At 52.4% G+C, this 19,689-nt stretch overlaps 1 protein-coding gene across 1 annotated transcript; it reads left to right on the top strand.

Annotated features, from left to right (window-relative positions):
• Window positions 1-4,776: 4,776 nt before the first annotated feature.
• TMEM161A (transmembrane protein 161A) lies at window positions 4,777-18,754 on the top strand. The gene is made up of 12 exons (XM_055428862.2): window positions 4,777-4,867; window positions 8,252-8,355; window positions 8,944-9,024; window positions 9,423-9,520; window positions 9,620-9,776; window positions 11,204-11,355; window positions 15,460-15,520; window positions 15,621-15,764; window positions 15,876-15,989; window positions 16,139-16,313; window positions 16,432-16,528; window positions 16,880-18,754. Exons 1-12 carry the CDS (start codon window positions 4,865-4,867, stop codon window positions 17,131-17,133), a joined length of 1,440 nt encoding a protein of 479 aa, XP_055284837.1. The 5' UTR covers window positions 4,777-4,864; the 3' UTR covers window positions 17,134-18,754.
• Window positions 18,755-19,689: the final 935 nt, after the last annotated feature.

Below are 19,689 nucleotides of genomic sequence, written 5' to 3'. Positions count from 1 at the left end.
CCTGGGCCACTTCCTGCAACCCCCAACTGACTTTCTTTTTAGACTGCTTCCTACCCTTCAAGGCCCAGCTCCATGTTCCCTCCTCCAGGAAACCCTCTGCACTGCCCCAACCTGAGAAATGGCTCTGACAATTCTCAAAGGGTTTGCTTAGTAAAGATCACTGATTCAGACCAAAAAAATGTGGAAAGCGTACAGTGTTGGCATCAGCGTTTGTAAGATTTCTGTGCCCCTGTTGCATATTGTGGCTCAGCTGGTAAAGAATCCGCCTGCAGTGCAGGAGACTTGGATTCAATTCCTGGATTGGAAGATCCCCTGGAGAAGGGAATGGCTACCCACTCCAGTATTCTTGCCTGGAGAATTCCATGGACAGAGGAGCCTGATGGGCTGCAGTCCACGGGCTCACAAAGAGTTGGACGCGACTGAGCAATGAACATTTTCACGACTTTTCATCCCACCATCATTCTAGCAAGGTCCAAAGCTGATTGGTCTAACTTGTCCGGGGAGAAGTGAGTCAACTTGACCAATAATTTCAAGACCCTTGTTCTGGGACTTCCTTGGTGGTCCAGTGGTTAGATCCCTGGTCAGGCAACTAGATCTCACATGCTGCAACTAAGACTGGCACAACCGGAAAAAAAAAAGACCTAACCCTGTTACCCCAGCACTCCACTGTGGGCCTTTCTCAGTAAAATGCAGTCTTTCATTCCACCGTGAGCACACGCAGACCTGGATGTGGATACAGAGGCAACATGTGTGCAGGCTTCAAAATCTTTTAAGGGGTAGGAAGAGGGAAAAAGTATAAACTGACAGACCCTCCTTGTGAAATGAGAGCTCCTGCTTGAACAGCCACATGTATAACACCATTCATGTCCAGATCCAGCCTGGGGTTTGTCCTCTAATCTTCCCAGTCCTCATCTCCTTCATCCCCAGTGAAGTTGGGGCTTTGGACTTCCAGTGTCCAGGGGAGAGACATGATAAGATCAAAGTTTGTGAAAGCCTCCATCCCTGGGTCTTCTGTGGGCGAGAGTGGAGGTGGGGTCGGGGAGCAAAAGAGGCAGGAGACCGAGGGGGCAGTGGAGGGACACTCCAGGGTGTGCTTGGGGGCACAGCCACCAGGACCTGTGGATGGCTTGGATGTGGGGGTGAAGGGCTTCACACGCAACTCATACAGGGAGTTCCTTCTTACACAGGGAAACCCGCAGAGAATGCAGAGGCTGTGGGGTGAACTCAAGGCCTCAGTGGAGTGTTTAAGTTCAACTGGAGAGCTCTCTCACCCAACTCAGACGCAGGTCCTAAATCCTCCCACCTGCTTCCTTCTGTCCCTTCCTACCCCCAGAGAAGGGGTGGGCCGCTGTCTGCACCCCAGCCAATGACAAGGCACTCTGGGCACCCGGCTGAGCACACAGCCCCTGCCGTGCCCAGCAGCACCATCGCCACACGCACCATGGTCGCTATGCGAGTGCAAGTTTCTCCATCTGGGGTACCCTTCTGGGGACCCCCTTCCTCAGGTCTCAAGGACCCTGGCCATGCACATGAGGTGCATGAACTGCCAAACTAACCCCCCCCCCCCCGGCCGCCTCCTCACCACAGCGTCTCAGCCACAGTTCCCCATACAACCAGACACAGGGCCAGGGACTTAGGGGGAAGAGAGAGGCCAAGGCAGCCAGTCCTCTGGGGGAAACTGAGGTATGGCCAGAAAGGGCTCCTTTTCAACCTCTGCATCTTACCCACACGGTGAATAAGAAGGTGGGCCGGGCCCTGAAGTCAGTGCCCAGTGTGGAATTCATAAAAATGTGGGCTGGTCTCAAACGCTGGGGGCCTCCAGGGCCAATGGGTGTGGCTCCGTTCAAGCCTGGGAGGTTGCACTTTCACCATCTGCCTTTAGGTGGCGCCCAACAGTGCCCTTTGGATTCCGAAGTCCCCACGAAAAGTTTCAAAATAAAGTGAAATAATAATAAATGGGGCTTCCCAGCTGGTGTTAGTGGTGAAGAACCCATCTGCCAACGCAGGAGACATAAGGGACACGGTTTCGATCTTTGAGTTGGGAAGATCCCCTAAAGGAGGGCATGGCAACCCACTCCAGTATTCTTGCCTGGAGAATCCCATGGACAGAGGAGCCTGGCGGGCTGGATAAAAACAGTGATGGAAGTCGGAGATATGAAAGATGCATTTTTGAGAGCACTATAAATAGAGACAGTGAAACTGTGGAATGAGAGAGTGGGCCTCAGTGTGGTCAGAAATTGTGGGATGTTAGACATAGGGGCTATGTGAGGATTAGGGAAAATGGAATAGCCAGTGTAGGACAGAGAACATGGAGTTACTCAGTGGAGAATAGACGGTGAAGAACATCCAATGGAAAACGCGCAATGTGAACATCCAATGCAGAACAGAGAACGCAGAACAGAGGCATGGCCAGTGTAGAGCAGACAACATAACGCATGCAGTGCAGAGCAGGGAACGAGGAACGTTTCCTATTGCATAACTAAAATGTTGCCATTTCCTGGCGGTCCAGTGGCTAAGACTCCACACTCCTAATGCAGGGGGCCTGGGTCTGATCTCTGGGCAGGCTGCAACTAAATAGTCCACATGCCGCAACTAAGACTAGACACAGCCAAATAAATATATATATATATATATATATATATATATATATATATTTTTTTTTAGAAAAAGGAACTGGGGCTTCCCTGGTGGCTCAGTGGTAAAGAATCTGCCTGCCAATGCAGTAGACGAGGGTTCGTTCCCTGATCTGGGAAGATCCCACGTGCTGTGGAGCAGCTATGGAGCCTGTGCTCTAGAGCGCAGGAGCTGCGACTACTGAGCCCGAGTGCCACAACTATGGAAGCGCGTGCACCCCAGAGACTGCTCTGCAACAAGAGGAGCCACACAACGATAAGGCTGCACACTGCGACTAGAGAGGAGCCCCCGCCGGCCGAAACCAGAGAAAAGCCTGCGCAGCAGTGAAGACATAGCACAGCCAGATATATAAATAGAGTTATTATTATTTTAAAGAACTGACAAGTTGACCAGTGAAGGGTGGAGTGCATGGGCCAAGAGCAGACTTTGGCATTTGTTCTGCGTGAGGTGGGAGCAGGATGGTTGTGTGAGCAGAGAAGGAACACGGTCGGGTTAAATGTTAACAGGTTCCTTTAAGATGCTTGGGGAAAACTGTGGGAGTGTGGGGAAAGGGGAATGGAAGCTGCAGGAGACCAGGGAGGAGGGGACTGCAGGTGGGAGATGAGACTGGACTGGGTGGAGGCTGTGAAGGGAGGGAGGGAGGCTGGGTGGGACAATGGTTACAGTTGGAAGGTGAAGCCATTAGGAGGGACTAACAGGCCAGGTATGGAGCAAGAGAAAGAATTTAAGGCCAACTTCAGAATTTGGGAACAAGCGCCTGGAAGATGTAGCTGCGTTTTCTGCAACAGGGAGAGGCTGCAGAGGGAAGCTCAGAACTCCAGGGGCCTGGATGTGTGCGAGCTGCCCGCAGTTCACCACATGAGGGCGCTGTGATGCCTAGATGCGTAAACCCCATGGCCCCGGGAGAAGTCAGGGTGTGGATTAGAGATTTGGGCCTTTCAGAGTCTCAGTATATTTATCAGTTTAATGGAGACAATTGTCCCAGCACCCTGATCTGCTGCAGAAAGCAGTCGAGCCGGTCCTCCAGCCTGGTGAGCAATGGACCTCCACCTTTCCTGACACCCTCCCCAAACCCCAGCTTCCCTGGATCCCTCCTGGATGCTGTAGCCCTGAGGGACGTCTCATGACCCCCATGCAGGACCTGTGAAATCCTAGTGGTCCTCACTGCCTCTGTCACCCACCCTCTCTCAAGCCAACACATTGGGTCCAGAGGATCAAAGTCACAGAGTGAATGTCCCGCAAACAGACATCCACGTATGCTCATATGCAGAGACAAAAACAGAGAGACAAGGCAACCGACTACATATTTGTATAATTATATACAAATATACATATATAGTATATATACATATATACGTGTGTATATACATATACAATCAACTATACACAGGCCCCACAAAGGCCCTCAGAGAGTCACACCCACAGAATATGTCCACGTTCAGGCAGACATACTCATCCATAGATATACAGCTGCAAAACTTGGGCTTGAAACTCTTTCATCTAAGCCTTGAAACAGAAAACATTAGATTCCTGAGGCTGACATTTAGTTCTTGATCTAGCCATGCCGGAAGCTGACAATGCTTTTGGAGTTTTCACACGAGCCAGTTTTTTCCTTTTATTGCTGGAGCCCATGTAAGTTGGCCTCCCTCCCTTCCCCTCCATCTTCCCGCCACACCCCCCCCCCCCAACTTGCAACCAGAGATGAATAAGGCTTTTGCCAGATGAAATAAAGCGTTGGGGGGAAGATACAAGAAAGCAAGGCTGGTGGCTAGCTGTACTGTTGTGAGTACAATAGTGCTGGCAGCAAGCAGATTGAAGTCAGGCAGAGGGCTCTGAATTCAGTCTGAGCAGTCAGTGGGGGTCACCGAATGTTCTTGATCATTGGAGTTCCACGCTCCGAACTCTCTAGCGGGAGACAGTGATTTGACGAATAAGTATATTCGCTTCAAACCTGCGAAATAGGTGCAGGTGAGGAGATTGGGTCTCAGAAACAGTGGTCTCCCTGGGGTCCCAAAGCCACCGATCGGAGCGCGTCAAACATCTTTAAACTACAACTTCCGCCATGCAATGCGAATGACTCCCGGTCCTCGCGATTTGCCCCGACTCCAAGCCTGACGATTGGTTGGATGGGCTGCTTGTCAGACCAAAATCGGATTCTGATCGGTCGAGTTCCGCGCAGAGCTCTGAGCTCCAGGCCTGGGGGTCCCCACGCCGCGCTCCAGACGGCAACATGGTAAGCCCGCAACTCTTAGCTTGCGGGCCCCGGAGAGACTACGGATTCCGCCGTGGGGAGTCCAGGAAAACACCGAGGAGACAGAGATCCCTCTGTGGGGACTGAGGACTCTGAGGGACTCGGGATCGCCCTGAGGGCTGTGTTTCCTTCTCTGGGGTTAGGTCTCGCTCCGCGATCTATGAGGGGGTAGGGGTTGTGCAAGGGAACCGGAAGGCCTTGAGCGTTCTGGGCTTCTGACAAGTCCCTGGGGTGCCTTCTAGGGGCCTAAGGGCCTGCTGAGGGGCCGTCCCTTGGAGGGTGCTGGGGATCTGAACACCTTCGGAGCCCCGCGAGGGGCTCACACTGGGGCCCACTCTGGGCACAGTGTCCTGCGGGAACCTGGGGACACACCGACAGGACCCATCTGGGCTCCCTCGGGGTATGGGGTGTGCTGAAGGACCAGGGAGAATCCTGAGGCGGGGGGGCATGCTGAAGGGCTCAAGGTGGGTTCTGGGCGGGCGAGGGCCCCAGAATTGGAGAGAGAACAGTTGGAACCCTCAGGTCTCTCGTGGTCCTGGGTCCAGCCCATTCAGTTTATTCTTCATTATCCTGGCCTCTGTGGGCAAGGCTGGTGTTGGGTGAGGGCGGAGGCCCCACCCCCCATCCCAGTCCCTAGGACTGGGCAGAGGCAGCGACAGACTGGAGGGGCTGGGAAAGGGGCCTGACCTTGCCTGCAGTGGGGTGCGTCCCTGAGGCGGGGTGTTGGAGGTGGGTCTGAAGTAAGAGCATTGATGGAAGGGGCTGGTGAAAGAGGAGGTCATTCCAGGGTGTGGGGTGTTGTAGGAGGTGAGGGGAAGGGCTGTCTGAAATGGGATGCAGGAAAATCCCGGTGATGTTATTGAGTGGCTAAGTTGTGTCCAACTCTTTTGCGACCCCATGGACTGTAGCCTGCAAGGCTCCTCTGTCCATGGGACTTCCCAGGCAAGAATACTGGAGAGGGCTGCTTTTTCCTTCGCCAGGGGATCTTCCCAGCCCAGGAATCGAACCTGTGTTCCCTTCATTGACAGGTGGATTCTTTACCTCTGAGCCAGCGGGGAAGCCAGCCGCATTGATTTGATGTTACTTAGCAGGATTCTGGGATCACTGATCTAGGGAATGGGTTTGAGCAGACGAGGGACATGGGGTGATGGGAGGCTCCAGAGATCTTTGGAGATCTGCAGAGCGTGGACCCTAAGACCAGAGCTGTGGTGTAGGGCCATGAGAAACACCCTTGGACGGACCTTGGGAGTCTTAGGTGTGGGGTGCGTGCCTTCCTTCTATTCTCTTCCTCCCATGCCTTTCTTCCTTCCATCCTTCCTTCCTCTCTTTCTCTCTTCTCTTCCTCTCCTTCCCCTCTCCCGTCCTCCCTCTCCTAGGTGCTGGGAGCACAGTTTGAACAATGGGTCTCCTCCCTGAGAGGTGTCCAGGGTAATGGGGTTAGCAACGGAGAGCTCTGGGGTCTGGGAGTGTCTCTGAGACCCGAATGGTTGGGCGCACAGGGCGTTAGGGGAGAGAGCTGGGCAGGTTGGTCCTGAGCAGGGTCCACTGGGCCTTGCGGGCTGAGGAATGGAGCTGGACGTTCATTTGTGAGACTGGGAAGGTCCTGGGCCGCCTCTAGGAGCCGTGTCCGTGGGAGGGATGGGTGGGTGCTGGGGTCTCCAGGGAAGGGCCTCGAGGAGGCATGGTCTGCGAGCTCAGCAGAGAGATCTTGGCTGGAGGTGCCGGTGGGCTGGAGTCGTGCTGGGCTATGTCGGTGGTTAAAACCCTGCCAGGGGATGGTCACAAGGGAGAGGTATCTGGAGAGCTAGGGAGACTGGAGAGCAGCTGCTGGGAGGTGCTGGATTTCTTAGGGAGGAGTGGAGGAGGGGTCCGTGGGGAAGGGCGGGGCCGTATAGAGAGCCCGCCCACGGGCTCCGAGCCGGCCCACTGCTCACGGTCATTAAGCCTGCTAACCAGTTTGCACTTGGGTAGGGGTAAGGGTGAGCAGTGAGACCAGAAAGATGATGCCCCACCTCCTTACTGAAAAAATGCTCTTGGTCTCAGTTTACAAGTCACAACATAGATAAAATATCCTATTAGTCCTTTTATTTTAAAGATGAATTTCTCAACACTCATTCTGAATGACGGGGCTAAGCCCGATAGCCATCACTTTAGAGATTTTCCTACTGAAGTTAGCTTATTTTGGCCTGATTAAAGGATAATTTTAGTAATGAGTTTTAACATTAACATAATCTTTATTTCCTTTAGTTGTTAATACCATGATAGAAGCTGACAGCCTTCCTGAGTGCTTTGTTTTACATAATTATTGATAGCAAGGACTTCCCAGCTGGCGCTGCTGTTAAAGAACCCACCTGGCAATGCTGGAGACAAGAGATGCAGGTTCCATCCCTGGGCCGGGAAGATCCCCTGGCGGAGGAAATGGCAATCCACTCCAGTATTCTTGGCGGGAAATCCCATGGACAGGAAGCCTGGTGGGCTACAGTCCATGGGGCCACAAAAATTCAAACACGACTGAGCGACTCAGCACTGTTAGCAAATGGTTATTTACTACATTCACGCAGGAAAACCCATCTTCAGACTGATTACCAGAAACATTTTAAAATAAGTATATGGAAATTTGTTATGCTTGTTTATGTTCCATAAACATATATGGAAAAATGTTTTAAATGTTGTTAGTAGCACTGGGTGAGGAAATTCCTAATTAAAAAAATTCATCCCACTCAAATGTGTAAGTGTTAATCCTGAAACAGGTAGTGGCCAGAAATAGACCACTTTTCTCCTTGGTTGATTACAAAGGAAGGGAGAGGGAGAAAGGATGATTTCAGTTTTCAGGGATAATTTCAGATGGAGACAGATGTAGGGAACAGAGCCAGCTGGGTGAACAGTGAAGCTGGAAGTTCAGCTGAGACACAGTTGGTGCGTGGGGCGGGGGAGGGGTGGTACCCTGGGAGAGGAGTAGCTTTCACTGGGTGTGCCGGCTCGCTGTAGGTCCCGGAGGTGGTCCTAAGAGTATATGAAACAAAATAGGAAGCACCCATTTCCAGATGAGGAAACTGAGGCTCAGGGAGATTGTTACCTTAAATCCTTAGCACAGGAGGAAATTGAGCCCCAATCCCTGCTCCAGCACGTGCTCTCCGCCACCGCTCACCCCTGCCAGGTGATGGGGCGGGACCCGCGCCTTGTGCGGCTCCCAGGGTTGGGTCTGAGCCCACCCTCGGACCCTTCCCCAAGAAGCAGCTGGAGCCAGGGAGGGCCTCCCTCCCCCACCTGGCTTCAGCTTCTGCGTCTCTCTATAAATAGCCGGGTTTGCGAAGGTGAGCTTGTGACCCTCTGGCAGGCACTGCCTTTCCCGTCTCCTTCCCGCAGGCGGTCCTTGGAGTGCAGCTGGTGGTGACACTGCTCACTGCCACCCTCATGCATAGGCTGGCGCCACACTGCTCCTTCGCGCGCTGGCTGCTCTGCAATGGCAGGTGAGCCACGCCCCTTCCCCGGGCGGTGGGCGGGACCCCAAAGGCACCGCCCCCTTATTTTCCCCAGCCCCGCCTCACGCCCTGTAAGGCGAGGGTTTTTTTAAGAACTTTATTGAGATAACTGACCCAATAATTGAAGATATTTGAAGCACACAGTTGGATCAGTTTTGACAGACTGTACACATCGCTGAGACAATCTCCACCGTCAGAGGAGCAGCCGCTCCCTGACTTCTGCTCCTGTTTCTCCCTACTCTACCTAGAGATTTTATTTCCTAAAATTCTTTGTCAGGGTTTGGATCTTGGACCCTTTTTGAAAACCCAGTGGCAATTGTGAAACTCTCTTTCCAGGAGAAAGACATGCCGGTTCCGCCAGGAGAGTTAGCCAGAAGATTCTAGGGTGTCGAGGACCCCTGCTGCACTCCCCTGTCAACCCCCAGCCCACCTTCCCCCGCCCCCTTCGATGACCCCTGCCCATCCTGTTCCAGGCTTATCAGGGCCAGTCTCCCCTCTGCAGTCTCAGCTTTTGAGGTTCACCACGTTGATCCCCTCCATGGCCAGGCTTTCCTGACGGCCTCTGTTTCCCTTCAGTCTCTTCCGATACAAGCACCCTTCGGAGGACGAGCTGCGGGCCCTGGCAGGGAAGCAGAAGCCCAGAGGCAGGAAGGAGCGGTGAGTGGACCCCCAGCCTGAGGTCAGTGGCTCCCTTTCAGGGGCGACCCTGAGGGCACAGTGCCTGCCCTGCACACCTCCAAGCACTGCTCTAGGCACAGGCAAGTTGGAGACACCCCAGGAGAACTGGGAACACCCCAGGCTGAGGAGGTGGTCGCTGTCTTTCACTGTTTGCTTCCCGTTGGCATCCCATGCTCATTGGAACTTTGCTCGGGGCCAGCCCTGTGGGTGGGTGGTGGCCACCCCATCGCATTCAGAGGACACCCAGGCTGGGATGAAGGTACCTTCTAGACCAGATCCTTCTGTGCTCTGAGGGTGACACTAGAGCCTCCCAAGCTGGGGTGGAGGAGGCCGCCATGGCTGCCGATGCCATTCCCGCTCATCTCCCCTGCTCCCAGGTGGGCCAATGGCTGTAGCGAGGAGAAGCCGTTATCTGTGCCCCGAGACGCCCCATTCCAGCTGGAGACCTGTCCACTCACAGCTGTCGATGCGCTTGGTAACAGCTGGGTCCCCGCCCACCCGCACCCCCTGGTGGAGTTGGTGGGGGGCGTCCCGGGCGGGCTGGGCTGGCGGCTGAGCGGCGTCCTCTCTGCAGTCCTGCGCTTCTTCCTGGAGTACCAGTGGCTTGTGGACTTCGCCGTGTACTCAGGCGGCGTGTACCTCTTCACGGAGGCCTACTACCACGTGATGGGCCCAGCCAAGGAGACCAACATCGCAGTGTTCTGGTGTCTGCTCACCGTTGCTTTCTCTGTGTATCCTTCCCCTTGCTGGGGGCGGCGGAGGCCCCTGGGAGCTGGGTCAGAGGCTCCTTCTCCCCACTAAATTGGCACATCAGTTCCCAACTGCTGTGCGGTAAACCTGCCCAAAACTCGGTGGGGGTAAAGCAATCGCTATTTTATTTGTTTTCCTGACCGGGTTTCAGCTGGGTTGCTTCATCTCTGCTCCAGGTTAGGGCGACCAGGAAGGAAAAGGGGGCGCTCCAGGCCCCCTACAGCTTGGGCTGAAGTCGGTCCACCCCATCCCTGTCCATACTCTGGGTCAAAGCAACTCAACAAGCCAGCGTAGATGCAGGGGCTGGCAAAGAGACACCCCTCTGTAATTGTCTTTACTAAGCTGCATAGAGAACAGAGGCGGAACTGTGACTTTGAGGACCCAAGTTGGAGGCGGCGTCCTTGTAGAATAGGGTTGCAAAGAAAGGCAGCCAGTCTTGAAACTCACACCACTGGTTCTGGAAAGCCCTGAGGGTCTCTCTCAGGAGAGCTTAGAGATTGAAGCTGTGTCTCTGGCAGCCTCTTGGAGGAGCAGGAAACAGGACCTGTGAATGCAGCTGGGAGGCTGGGTGGGTAAGGGAGACGACCTGAAGAGAGAGCTGGTGGCCAGTGCTGTTTTCTTTTTAAAACTATTCTTATTCCTTGGTTGGTAGTATTTGTTTTTGGCTTTTCTGGGTCTTTGTTGTCGCAGGCGGGCTTTTCTCTCTAGATGAGTGAGCAGCAGGTTGTCTTGCTGTGGATCACAGGCTCTCGGGCACGAGGGCTTCCGTGCTTGCAGCCCATGGGCTCAGTAGTTGCAGTACACAGGCTAAATTGTGGGATCTTCCCAGACCAAGGATCGACCCCTGTCCTCAGCGCTGGTAGGCAGAGTCGTAACCACGCGCTAGCAGGGAAGCATGGGGGCTCCTCTTGCTAGCGGTGCTTGGGCTTCTCACTGCAGGGGCTTCTCTGTGGGGTGCACAGGCCCCAGGCCCATGGGCGCCAGTTGTTGCAGCTCTCAGGCTCTAGAGTGTGGGCTCAGTGGTTGTGGAGCATAGGCTTAGCTGCTCCATTGCATGTCGGGTCTTCCCGGACGAACAGTGTGCCTCCTGCATTGGCAGGTGGATTCTTAACCACTGGACCACCAGGGAAGCCCGTGCTGGCCCTTTCTAACTGACTGCAGGCAGTGTGATGAGGCCGAGCTGGAGGCCTGGCTCAGGCTCACTTGGTCTCCGGTAACCCGGGCCTGAAGAGTAGTGAGCCTTGTGTCCTGGGCTTTTCCAGCGTCTGTCTTTATCACGCCCCTGCTCTCCAGGACTCTGAAACTGGACTTCCATGTTTGTGGTCTGGAGTTGGGGGGGTCACTGGCTGCGGCTGGAGGACGGGGGGGTCACTGCAGGCGCCCGAGGCCTCCTTAGCCCTGCCCCCAGCAAGGTGTTCCTGACCGTGACCCGGCTGTACTTCAGCGCGGAGGAGGGAGGTGAGCGCTCCGTCTGCCTCACTTTCGCCTTCCTCTTCCTGCTCCTGGCCATGCTGGTGCAGGTGGTGCGGGAGGAGACGCTGGAGCTGGGCCTGGAGCCAGGTACGTGCAGCCTGGGGCCTGGGAGCACCAGCTCCATCACTCCCTTGTGTAGGCTGGTGAGGGCGGGCTGTAGGTGCCTTTTCCACCTGCACACAGCAGGTGAAGGACGGGAGCCCTGGGGCTGGAGCAGTGTCTGTGGGTGCTTGCCACCCTGCGTGCCCCCTTGGGCTTTGAGGAGAGAGGACACCTCCTCTCACCGATGGGGGCCTGTGCCTGTGACTTCTCCTGGGCACATCTGCTCCCTGCAGGCTGCCCTCTGCCCAGCAGCCATGGTGATTTAATGTTCACCTCCTCTAATTTAATTGGGAGCGGAAATAGATACATGGAGTGCTATTCCTAAAGTACAGGAGGATACAGAGTAAACTCATCCTTTCACACCAGGTCTCCCCAGATGAGACCTAGGGAACCACACTGCACATTCACACAGAACAGCCGCAGAACAGTGGCTCCACACCTTGTCTTTTTCTCTCAGAAACAATGTGATTATCATATTAAGTGCAGCAAGTCAGACAGAGAAGACTAATAGCATGTGATACTACTTATATGTGGAATCTTAAAATGATGTAAATGAACTTATTTACCAAAAAAACCCAAACGACTCCCGGGCATAGAAAACAAACTTATAGTTACCAAAGGGGATGGGAGGGGGAGATAGGTTAGGAATTTGGGATTAACATATACACACTATTATATATAAGGACTTACTGTTTAGCACAGGGAACTATATGCAGTATCTTGTAATAGCCTATAGTGAGAAAGAATCTAAAAAAGAATAGATTTTTGTATATATATCTGAACCACTTTGCTGTATACCTGAAATTAACACAACATTGTTAATTAGCTGTACTTTAAATTTAAAAAAAATTAATAAGTATTGGAGGTTGTCCCTAGATGCTGCTGCTGCTGCTGCTAGGTCGCTTCAGTCGTGTCCGACCCTGTGTGACCCCATGGGACTACACACAGTAATAGAATGTTACAGTGACATAGCAACAGTAATTTGATACTGCATTTTGTAATTTTATGAATTTTCTGTGATTCTTTAACTAGGTCTCAATTTATGGCCATGTAAGTCTTTCTCCTATTAAATGCTGTTGCACAAAGCCATGCTATATACAACAGTGTTGCACCTTGTGCCTGTGACCCTGTGCAAGAAAGTGCATTTGTAATTTTAATAATGTTGTTGGAAAATTGCCCATCAGAAAGAGATGGGTGAACACACGTATCCCCACATCCTCTCCAATGTATTTCTCAGACTATTTTGTCTCGGGTGATATGATGGGTGAAAATGTAAGTGAGGATGAGCATCTTTCCACGTGTTGAAGAACCATTTCTATTTCCCTTCTGGGAAAGATTTGTCCTTTTGCCCAGTTTTCTATTGGGTTGTTGACCATTTTATTGATTTGTAGGAGCTCTTCATATATTAAGGAAATCAGCCTTTATGTGTGATAGGAGTTGTACATTTTTTTCAGTTTCTCATTTTTGTTTTGATTTTTTTTCTGCTTCTTGAATGATCTTTTAAAAACATAATTTGGATCACTCTTCTGCCCAACACCAGACTCTAATGGTCTTCGGATAAAGATAAAAATCCTCACCATGACCCACATGACCCTGCTGACTCCTTGAGCTTTGTTATCACCAATACTTCCTACCTTTCAATTTTTAAATTGTATGATGAATATATATATATATATGAGAACATACATATAAATTACAAAGCCAAATACTGTAAACACTCATGAATCTACCTCTCCCATTCTGTAGGCTGCCTTTTTGTTTTGTTGATAGTTTCTTTCACGGTGCAAAATCTTTTTAGTTTAATATAGGCCCATCTGCTTATTTTTGCTTTTGTTTGCCTTGCCTGAAGATACATGTTCAAAAAATATTGCTAAGACCAGTGTCAAAGCGTGTACCACCTATGTTTTCTTCTAGGATTTTTCTGGCCTCACGTCTTACATTTAAGTCTTTAACCCATTTTGAATTTATTTTTATATATGATGTGAGAAAGTAACTCAGTTTGGTTTTTTTGCATGTAGCTGTCTAGTTTTCTCAGCATCATTTATTGAAGAGGCTGTCTTTTCCCATTGTATATTCTTGCCTCCTTTGTTGTAGATTAATGGACCTTGTAGAGTGCTCCATATATTCTTGATTAAGAATATATTCTCTTCCTCTCCGTCCAATAAATTCAAATTTCCATCTTTACTAACTTTTTGTTTCTGATATAATCAGAAACAAAAAGGGTTAATCTCCCTCTGGGATGGTACTGTGCTATGCTAAGTCGCTTTAGTCGTGTCCGACTCTCTGTGACCCCATGGACTATAATCCTCCAGGCTCCTCTGTCCATGGGATTCTCCAGGCAAGAATACTGGAGTGGGCTGCCATGCCCTCCTCCAGGGGACCTTCCCGACCCAGGGATCGAGTCCTCCTCTCTTACGTCTCCTGCGCTGACAGGCAGGTCCTTTACCACCTGCGCCACCCTGGAAGCCCCAGACTTCAGGGACAGTGGAAGTCTTCGTTTCTCTTAGCAGTTCTCTCAGTGTTTGCTTTATATATTTTGAAGCTAATTGACAAGGTGTTTACAGGTTTATCTTCCTGGCAAATCAGCCATTTTTTTTCATGATGTATTTATTGACCCCTTCTGACATATTTCCATCTTAGCCTAGTTTGTCTGTGTCAATATAGTCTTTTCAGCTTCTTTCTTCCTTCCTTTCTTTCTAACTTGAGGTATAATTGACATATAACATTGTATTAGTTTCAGGGGTATAACACGGTTCAATACTGTGTGTATTTGCGGAATGATCACCACAATGAGTCTAATTAACAACCATCACCTCACATAGTTACACATTTTTCTCTTGTGATGAGAATTTTAAGATCTACTCACTTGGCAACTTTCACATATACAGTACTGCCTTTCTTTGGACTAGTACATCACTTTCAGCCTTCCAGTGACCTCATGTCGAGATGTGTCTACTTTAAAACACAATCAAGTCTGATAGGCCGTGTCATTTAGCTTCAAGTTTAATCCACTTACATTTATTGTGATTTCTGACCTTTTTGGCCTTGTTTCTATGATCTTACATTTTCACTTTCTATTTGTTCTTTTCTGTTGCTGCTGTTGAGAGTGACTGCCAAATTAACTGTCCTTCCTTTTAGGTGACCTGTCGTAACTCTGACTGCTCTGAGGTCTTTGCTTTTGGTATTCTGCAGTTTCACCACAGTGTGTCGAGGCATGGGTGTCTTTGTATTTATCCAGTTTTATATACTTTGTGTGTATCATGCATTCTGCAGACTTTTCAGTCATTCTCTTCCAATATCTCTTCTCCTTCATTCTCTTTCTTCTCTCGCTTTGGGGCTCTGACTTAACTTGTATTAAACTTTCTATTGTGTCCTCCTTGTCTCTTAATCTCCCTTCATATTTCACACCTTCTTGTCTTTCTGAGTTGGAATCTGAGTGATTTCTTCAGATCCAATTCATCAGTTATTCCTTGGGCTGTTTCTAGTATGCTAACAACCTATCATTTCAGTAATTATATTTTCCTTTTGGAAGAGCTTAGTTGGTTCCTTTGCAGATCCACTTGGTCCTCTGAGGTAGTCTCATGTCACCTGTTCTGTGACTCCAGCTTTTACTTTCCTCGGTCATTTCACACAGAATTTATAACACCAATTTCTGAAGTCTTTGGAATTTAAGCTTATCTTTTTTTTTTCTTCTGCTGATTCACTTTGATGTTTTGTTTCCTTATGTGTCTGGTGATTTTGGTTGTGAGCTCATATTTATTTGCTTTTACTCTGTGGAAAATGTGGGGGCCTGAACTGAGAATTCTTTCCAGGACATTGATTTTCTCCTGTGGAGCCCTTAACGCCAGCATCCAGGAAGCTCAGACTCAGTGCCCTGTGCCTCCATGTCCCCTAGTCAAATCAAGTGTCTGCCTAGCACATTCTCCTGAGCTGCACAAGGGAACAAACTTGTCCTCATGCTTGTCGCAGGGCCTGGCTGTCACTAGCAAGTTCTCACCTGGGGAGCAAATGGATATCTGGGAGACGAGGCAGAGTGGGCCCTGGGGCCCCGGGGCCTGTTGGACACTGCCCTCTTTTTGTCTTCCCCAGGCCTGGACAGTATGTCCCAGAACTTGGAGCCACTTCTGAAGATGCAAGGCTGGGACTGGGCGTGAGTCCTGGGAAGGGAGGGAGAGCCGAGGCAGGCTGTGACCTGCACACAGGGTGCGGGCCTGCCACAGGAGCCCCCTGAACCCCTCTCTTTCCCCCAGTCTTCCTCTGGTCAAGCTGGCCATCCGCGTGGGGCTGGCGGTGGTGGGCTCCATGCTGGGTGCCTTCCTCACCTTCCCAGGCCTGCGACTGGCCCAGACCCACCATGATGCACTGACCATGGCTGAAGACCGGCCCATGCTGCAGTTACGTGGGGGACCGGCTGGGTGAGGGGTGAGGGGTTAGGGAGCCTGGAGGGGGGTGCAGGGGGGCACAGTCGGTGCCCACGCCTACCAGCTCCGTGCCCTTGCCCCCAGGTTCCTCCTGCACACCAGCTTCCTGTCCCCCCTGTTTGTCCTATGGCTCTGGACCAAGCCCATGGCGCGGGACTTCCTGCACCAGGCTCCCTTGGGACGCACGTCCTTCTCTCTGTGAGTATGGCAGTGGGGCCGGGAGGCCGGGCAGCTGGGCCCCCTCTGGGTACTGCGGACTCTGAGGCTGAGGGAGGAGCCCGGGGTCCTGCGGGAGGGTCCTGGGGCCGAGGGCGGCTCCTCTAGCCCGTCGTCGCCCCTCCGCACAGGCTGTCTGACTCCGCCTTCGACTCGCTGCGCCTCTGGGTGCTCGTGGTGCTGTGCCTGCTGCGGCTGGCGGTGACCCGGCCGCACCTGCAGGCCTACCTGTGCCTGGCCAAGGCCCGCGTGGAGCAGCTGCGGCGGGAGGCCGGCCGCATCGAGGCCCGAGAGATCCAGCGGCGGGTACCGACGCTGGCGGGGAGGGAACGCGGCGCTCGGGGTGTGGGCCTCTGCCCCCTCGGGCCTGAGGTTCCCCGGGGCGCGAAGGTCCCCGGCTGCAGCCCCTGCTCCCTGCCAGCAGGTGGTGCGCGTGTCCCGCTACGTGACGGTTGTGAGCCTGCAGTACTTGACTCCGCTCATCCTCACGCTCAACTGCACGCTGCTGCTGAAGACCCTGGGTGAGAAGCCGCCTGGGCGGGAGCGCGCTGGGGCGGGGCCGGGGGCGGGGCCGGGGCGGGGCCTGGAGCTGGAGCGGGGCGGGGCTCGGGGGTGGGGTTGCAATGGGGTGTGTGAGGGGCGGGCACGGCCCGGAATGGATCCGGTGACTGGAGGCCTGGCGATGAGGGAGGGGGCGGAGGCTGGAGAGCCTGGAGGCTGGAGAGAGTGAGGCGAAGCCCGGAGTGGGGCCCGAAGATGGGGTGCGGGTAGAGCCTGGGGCGGGGCGGGTGACTGTCAGCCGGGGTCCGGGGTCCCGGAGGCCAGCACCGCCTGTACCGCCACCCGCCCCTCCCTCTACCCTCTTCTTGCAGGCGGCTACTCCTGGGGACTGGGCCCGGTCCCCACGCTGTCCCCTACCCCGCCTTCAGTCCACGATGGCCCGGTCAGCCCCGAGGAGGATGAGGCCCAGCAGACTGCAGCCCTGATCGCCGGGGCCCTGGGCAGCCTGCTTACGCCCCTCTTCCTCCGCGGAGTCCTCTCCTTTCTCATCTGGTGGATCGCCGCCTGCCAACTGCTCTCCAGCCTCTTCGGCCTGTACTTCCACCAGCATCTGGTGGGCTCCTAGCCTTCTTGCAGACACTCCTGTGGTCCCGGGTTTGGTCCTGGGCCAGTGGGGCCCAGCTCAGCCCCTCGGTGTCCCCAGGTGCAAGGCGCTCCTGGGAGTTCCTGCTGCGCGGCTCCTCCTTCGCTACAGTGCCTGAGCCGTGGGCCCAGCCTTGCACACTGAGCTTCTGCCACGAAGCCGCCTCCCCAGACCCAGCAGCAGAGGGTCCCAGGGCCGGCCACTGTTCCCAGAATGCCTCTGCCCACTTTGACTGCAATGGGCCTGTGCGGCGTCGGAGGGGGCACTTTTCTGAACAAATAAAGGAGCCAGCCGCTTTTAACAAACAGGATACAAGTGGTTTGGGAGGCAGCTTTCTGCATGTTGTGGCAGGGTGGGTGGGGGCCCGGAGAGTCTACAGAGGGCCTACATTGCTGAGTGAGGGGAATGATGGAGGAAGAGCTTAGCAAAGGCCTGGAAGGAAGAAGCGAAGCCTTGGTAGAAAGCTGACATGGGAACAAGTAAATAAACTGGGGAAACTACACAAAAAGAATTGATTTCTTCTTACAAGGAACGATCTCAGATGGACTCTGGGGAGAGACAAAGGCGCAGGTAGTATTCAATTGTGAGATGCTATTTTTTAACTTGTCAGATTGTGGAAGATCAAAAAGGCTGGTGTTTATGATCTGAATTGTGTCTTCCTCCCAGTTCCAATGTTGAGGTTCTAACCCCCAGGACTTCAGGATGGGATTGTATTTGGAGATACGGATTAAAAGTGATTAAGCTGAAATGAGGTTGGAGACTTCACTGGTGGTCCAGTGGTTAAGAATCCACCTGCCAGTGCAGGAGACACAAGTTTGATTCCTGGTCCGAGAGGATCCCACATCCCCATTTAGGAGCAGCTAAACCCGTGTGCTGCAACTGCTGAGCCTAGGCACTTAGAGCCCGTGCTCTGCCACAAAAGCAGCCACACCAACGAAGAGTAGCCCCTGCTCGCCACAACTGAGAAAGCCCGTGTGCAACAGTGAAGATGCAGTGAAGCAAAAAACAAATAACAAATAATTTTTTTTTAATGAGGTTGATAGGGTAGGCCCTGATCCAGTAAGACTAGTATCCTCACAAGAGGAAAAGAATATTTTTTTTACAAGAGGAAATTTTGACCCCAAACTTGTGTTACCTGAAAACTTCACCTCTTGTCAGGTGTTGAGCCAACTGACACAACCAAGCCGAAGATGAATGAAAGGAAGGACGTATGTTGACTTTCAGCAAGTAAGGGAAACACTGGGGATCTTTCCCAAAGCTGTGTCTCCCTGAACAGCAAAACTGGGGAAGTTTTAAGCTCAGGGTACATGTATATTCATGAAAGGGCTTGAGCAGAGGAGGATTCAGCATAGAACTGGGGCAAAGGTCCACAGAGTCCAAGCTTCAGTTGACTGAAGTCAGAAGAATCAATGTCATTCCACCCTCTACCTGCTTGGGGGCCTTAGTTCCTGCAGGACTATTGTTATAATATATCTTATTATATATCTCGTAAGATAATTATTAAGATATATTATTATAGGGAAAAGAATCTGAAAATACACATATTCTGTGCTGCACACCTGAAACTTACATAATACGATACTATAAATCAACATCAATTAAACATTTTCTTAAAGAGGCGGAACTAGGACTCTGCCTTATTACTGCACTACTATTTGACTGCCTTTTCTCTGTTCCCGCCTTCCTTTGTTCCCTTAAGATCATTAATTCCGGAGACCTGTTCAAGGATAAGCATTGCAGCCTGGCTTAGCTCACAAAGTGGCTTAGGCCAAAACGGCTTCTCTCATGTCAAGAGAGACATTCCTGGTCCTCTTTCTCCAGGAGCCCCACCTGATCTGCCTACACGAGCACAGAGGACAGGCGAAGGGAGGACGCAGGGAGAAGCCAGTCGGTCAGAGCTCAGTAACAGGCCTAGAATGCGCCCTTCCCTCCCGGCCTCGGAACCAAACCTGCCAGCACTCTGGTTCTGGGCCTCTGGCTTCCAACTCTGACAAAACTCAGTTCTGTGAGTTTAAGCCACTCACTCCATGGTCCTCTGTTAGGGTGGCCACAGGAAACTCAGATACCGAGGGCACGTGGTGTGTATGGATACAATGTCTCTGCAGGAGGTGTTTCTATCCATCTTTGGATAGATTGCCCCCCAAAGATGACCCTGTCTCTAAGACTCAGGGACCTCACCTGAGAGGGGACCTCATGGAGCCTCTAGGAGGGTAGCGATGTGAGACAGGGAGGAAAGAAGCCAGCAGGAGTGCCTGTGAGCCGGCGACTCTGGGCAACCTGGGCTGGGTCCTGCTGGGGACCTCAGGGGGAAAAACACAGTGCACAGCCTTAGAGTGGTCCCGTGCCGGTGCTGAGGGGCTGCATGGCATACCCCTCAGCTGTCCACAGTCACTGGCTCCTGGACTGTTCCAGTGGGGAACCCTAGGCTGGGTCCAAGTGACTTATAGTTAAAAACAGGGTGGGAACCATGAATGCCAGGCTTGCCACCAGCATCAACTATACTATTAATATATCCCTGATATTTATCCAGCAATTACA

Source organism: Moschus berezovskii, chromosome 8 (genome assembly GCF_049115385.1).
Source record: "Moschus berezovskii isolate FMDL1 chromosome 8, NW_MosBer_1.0, whole genome shotgun sequence".
Taxonomy (NCBI): domain Eukaryota; kingdom Metazoa; phylum Chordata; class Mammalia; order Artiodactyla; family Moschidae; genus Moschus; species Moschus berezovskii.
This window is presented reverse-complemented; position numbering and strand designations above follow the sequence as displayed.

Coding starts and splice junctions, on each gene's coding strand:
- TMEM161A (XM_055428862.2), top strand. Junction 15,521..15,620: donor ATGCAAGGCTGGGACTGGGC/GTGAGTCCTGGG, acceptor TCTTTCCCCCAG/TCTTCCTCTGGTCAAGCTGG. Junction 16,529..16,879: donor GCTGCTGCTGAAGACCCTGG/GTGAGAAGCCGC, acceptor CTCTTCTTGCAG/GCGGCTACTCCTGGGGACTG.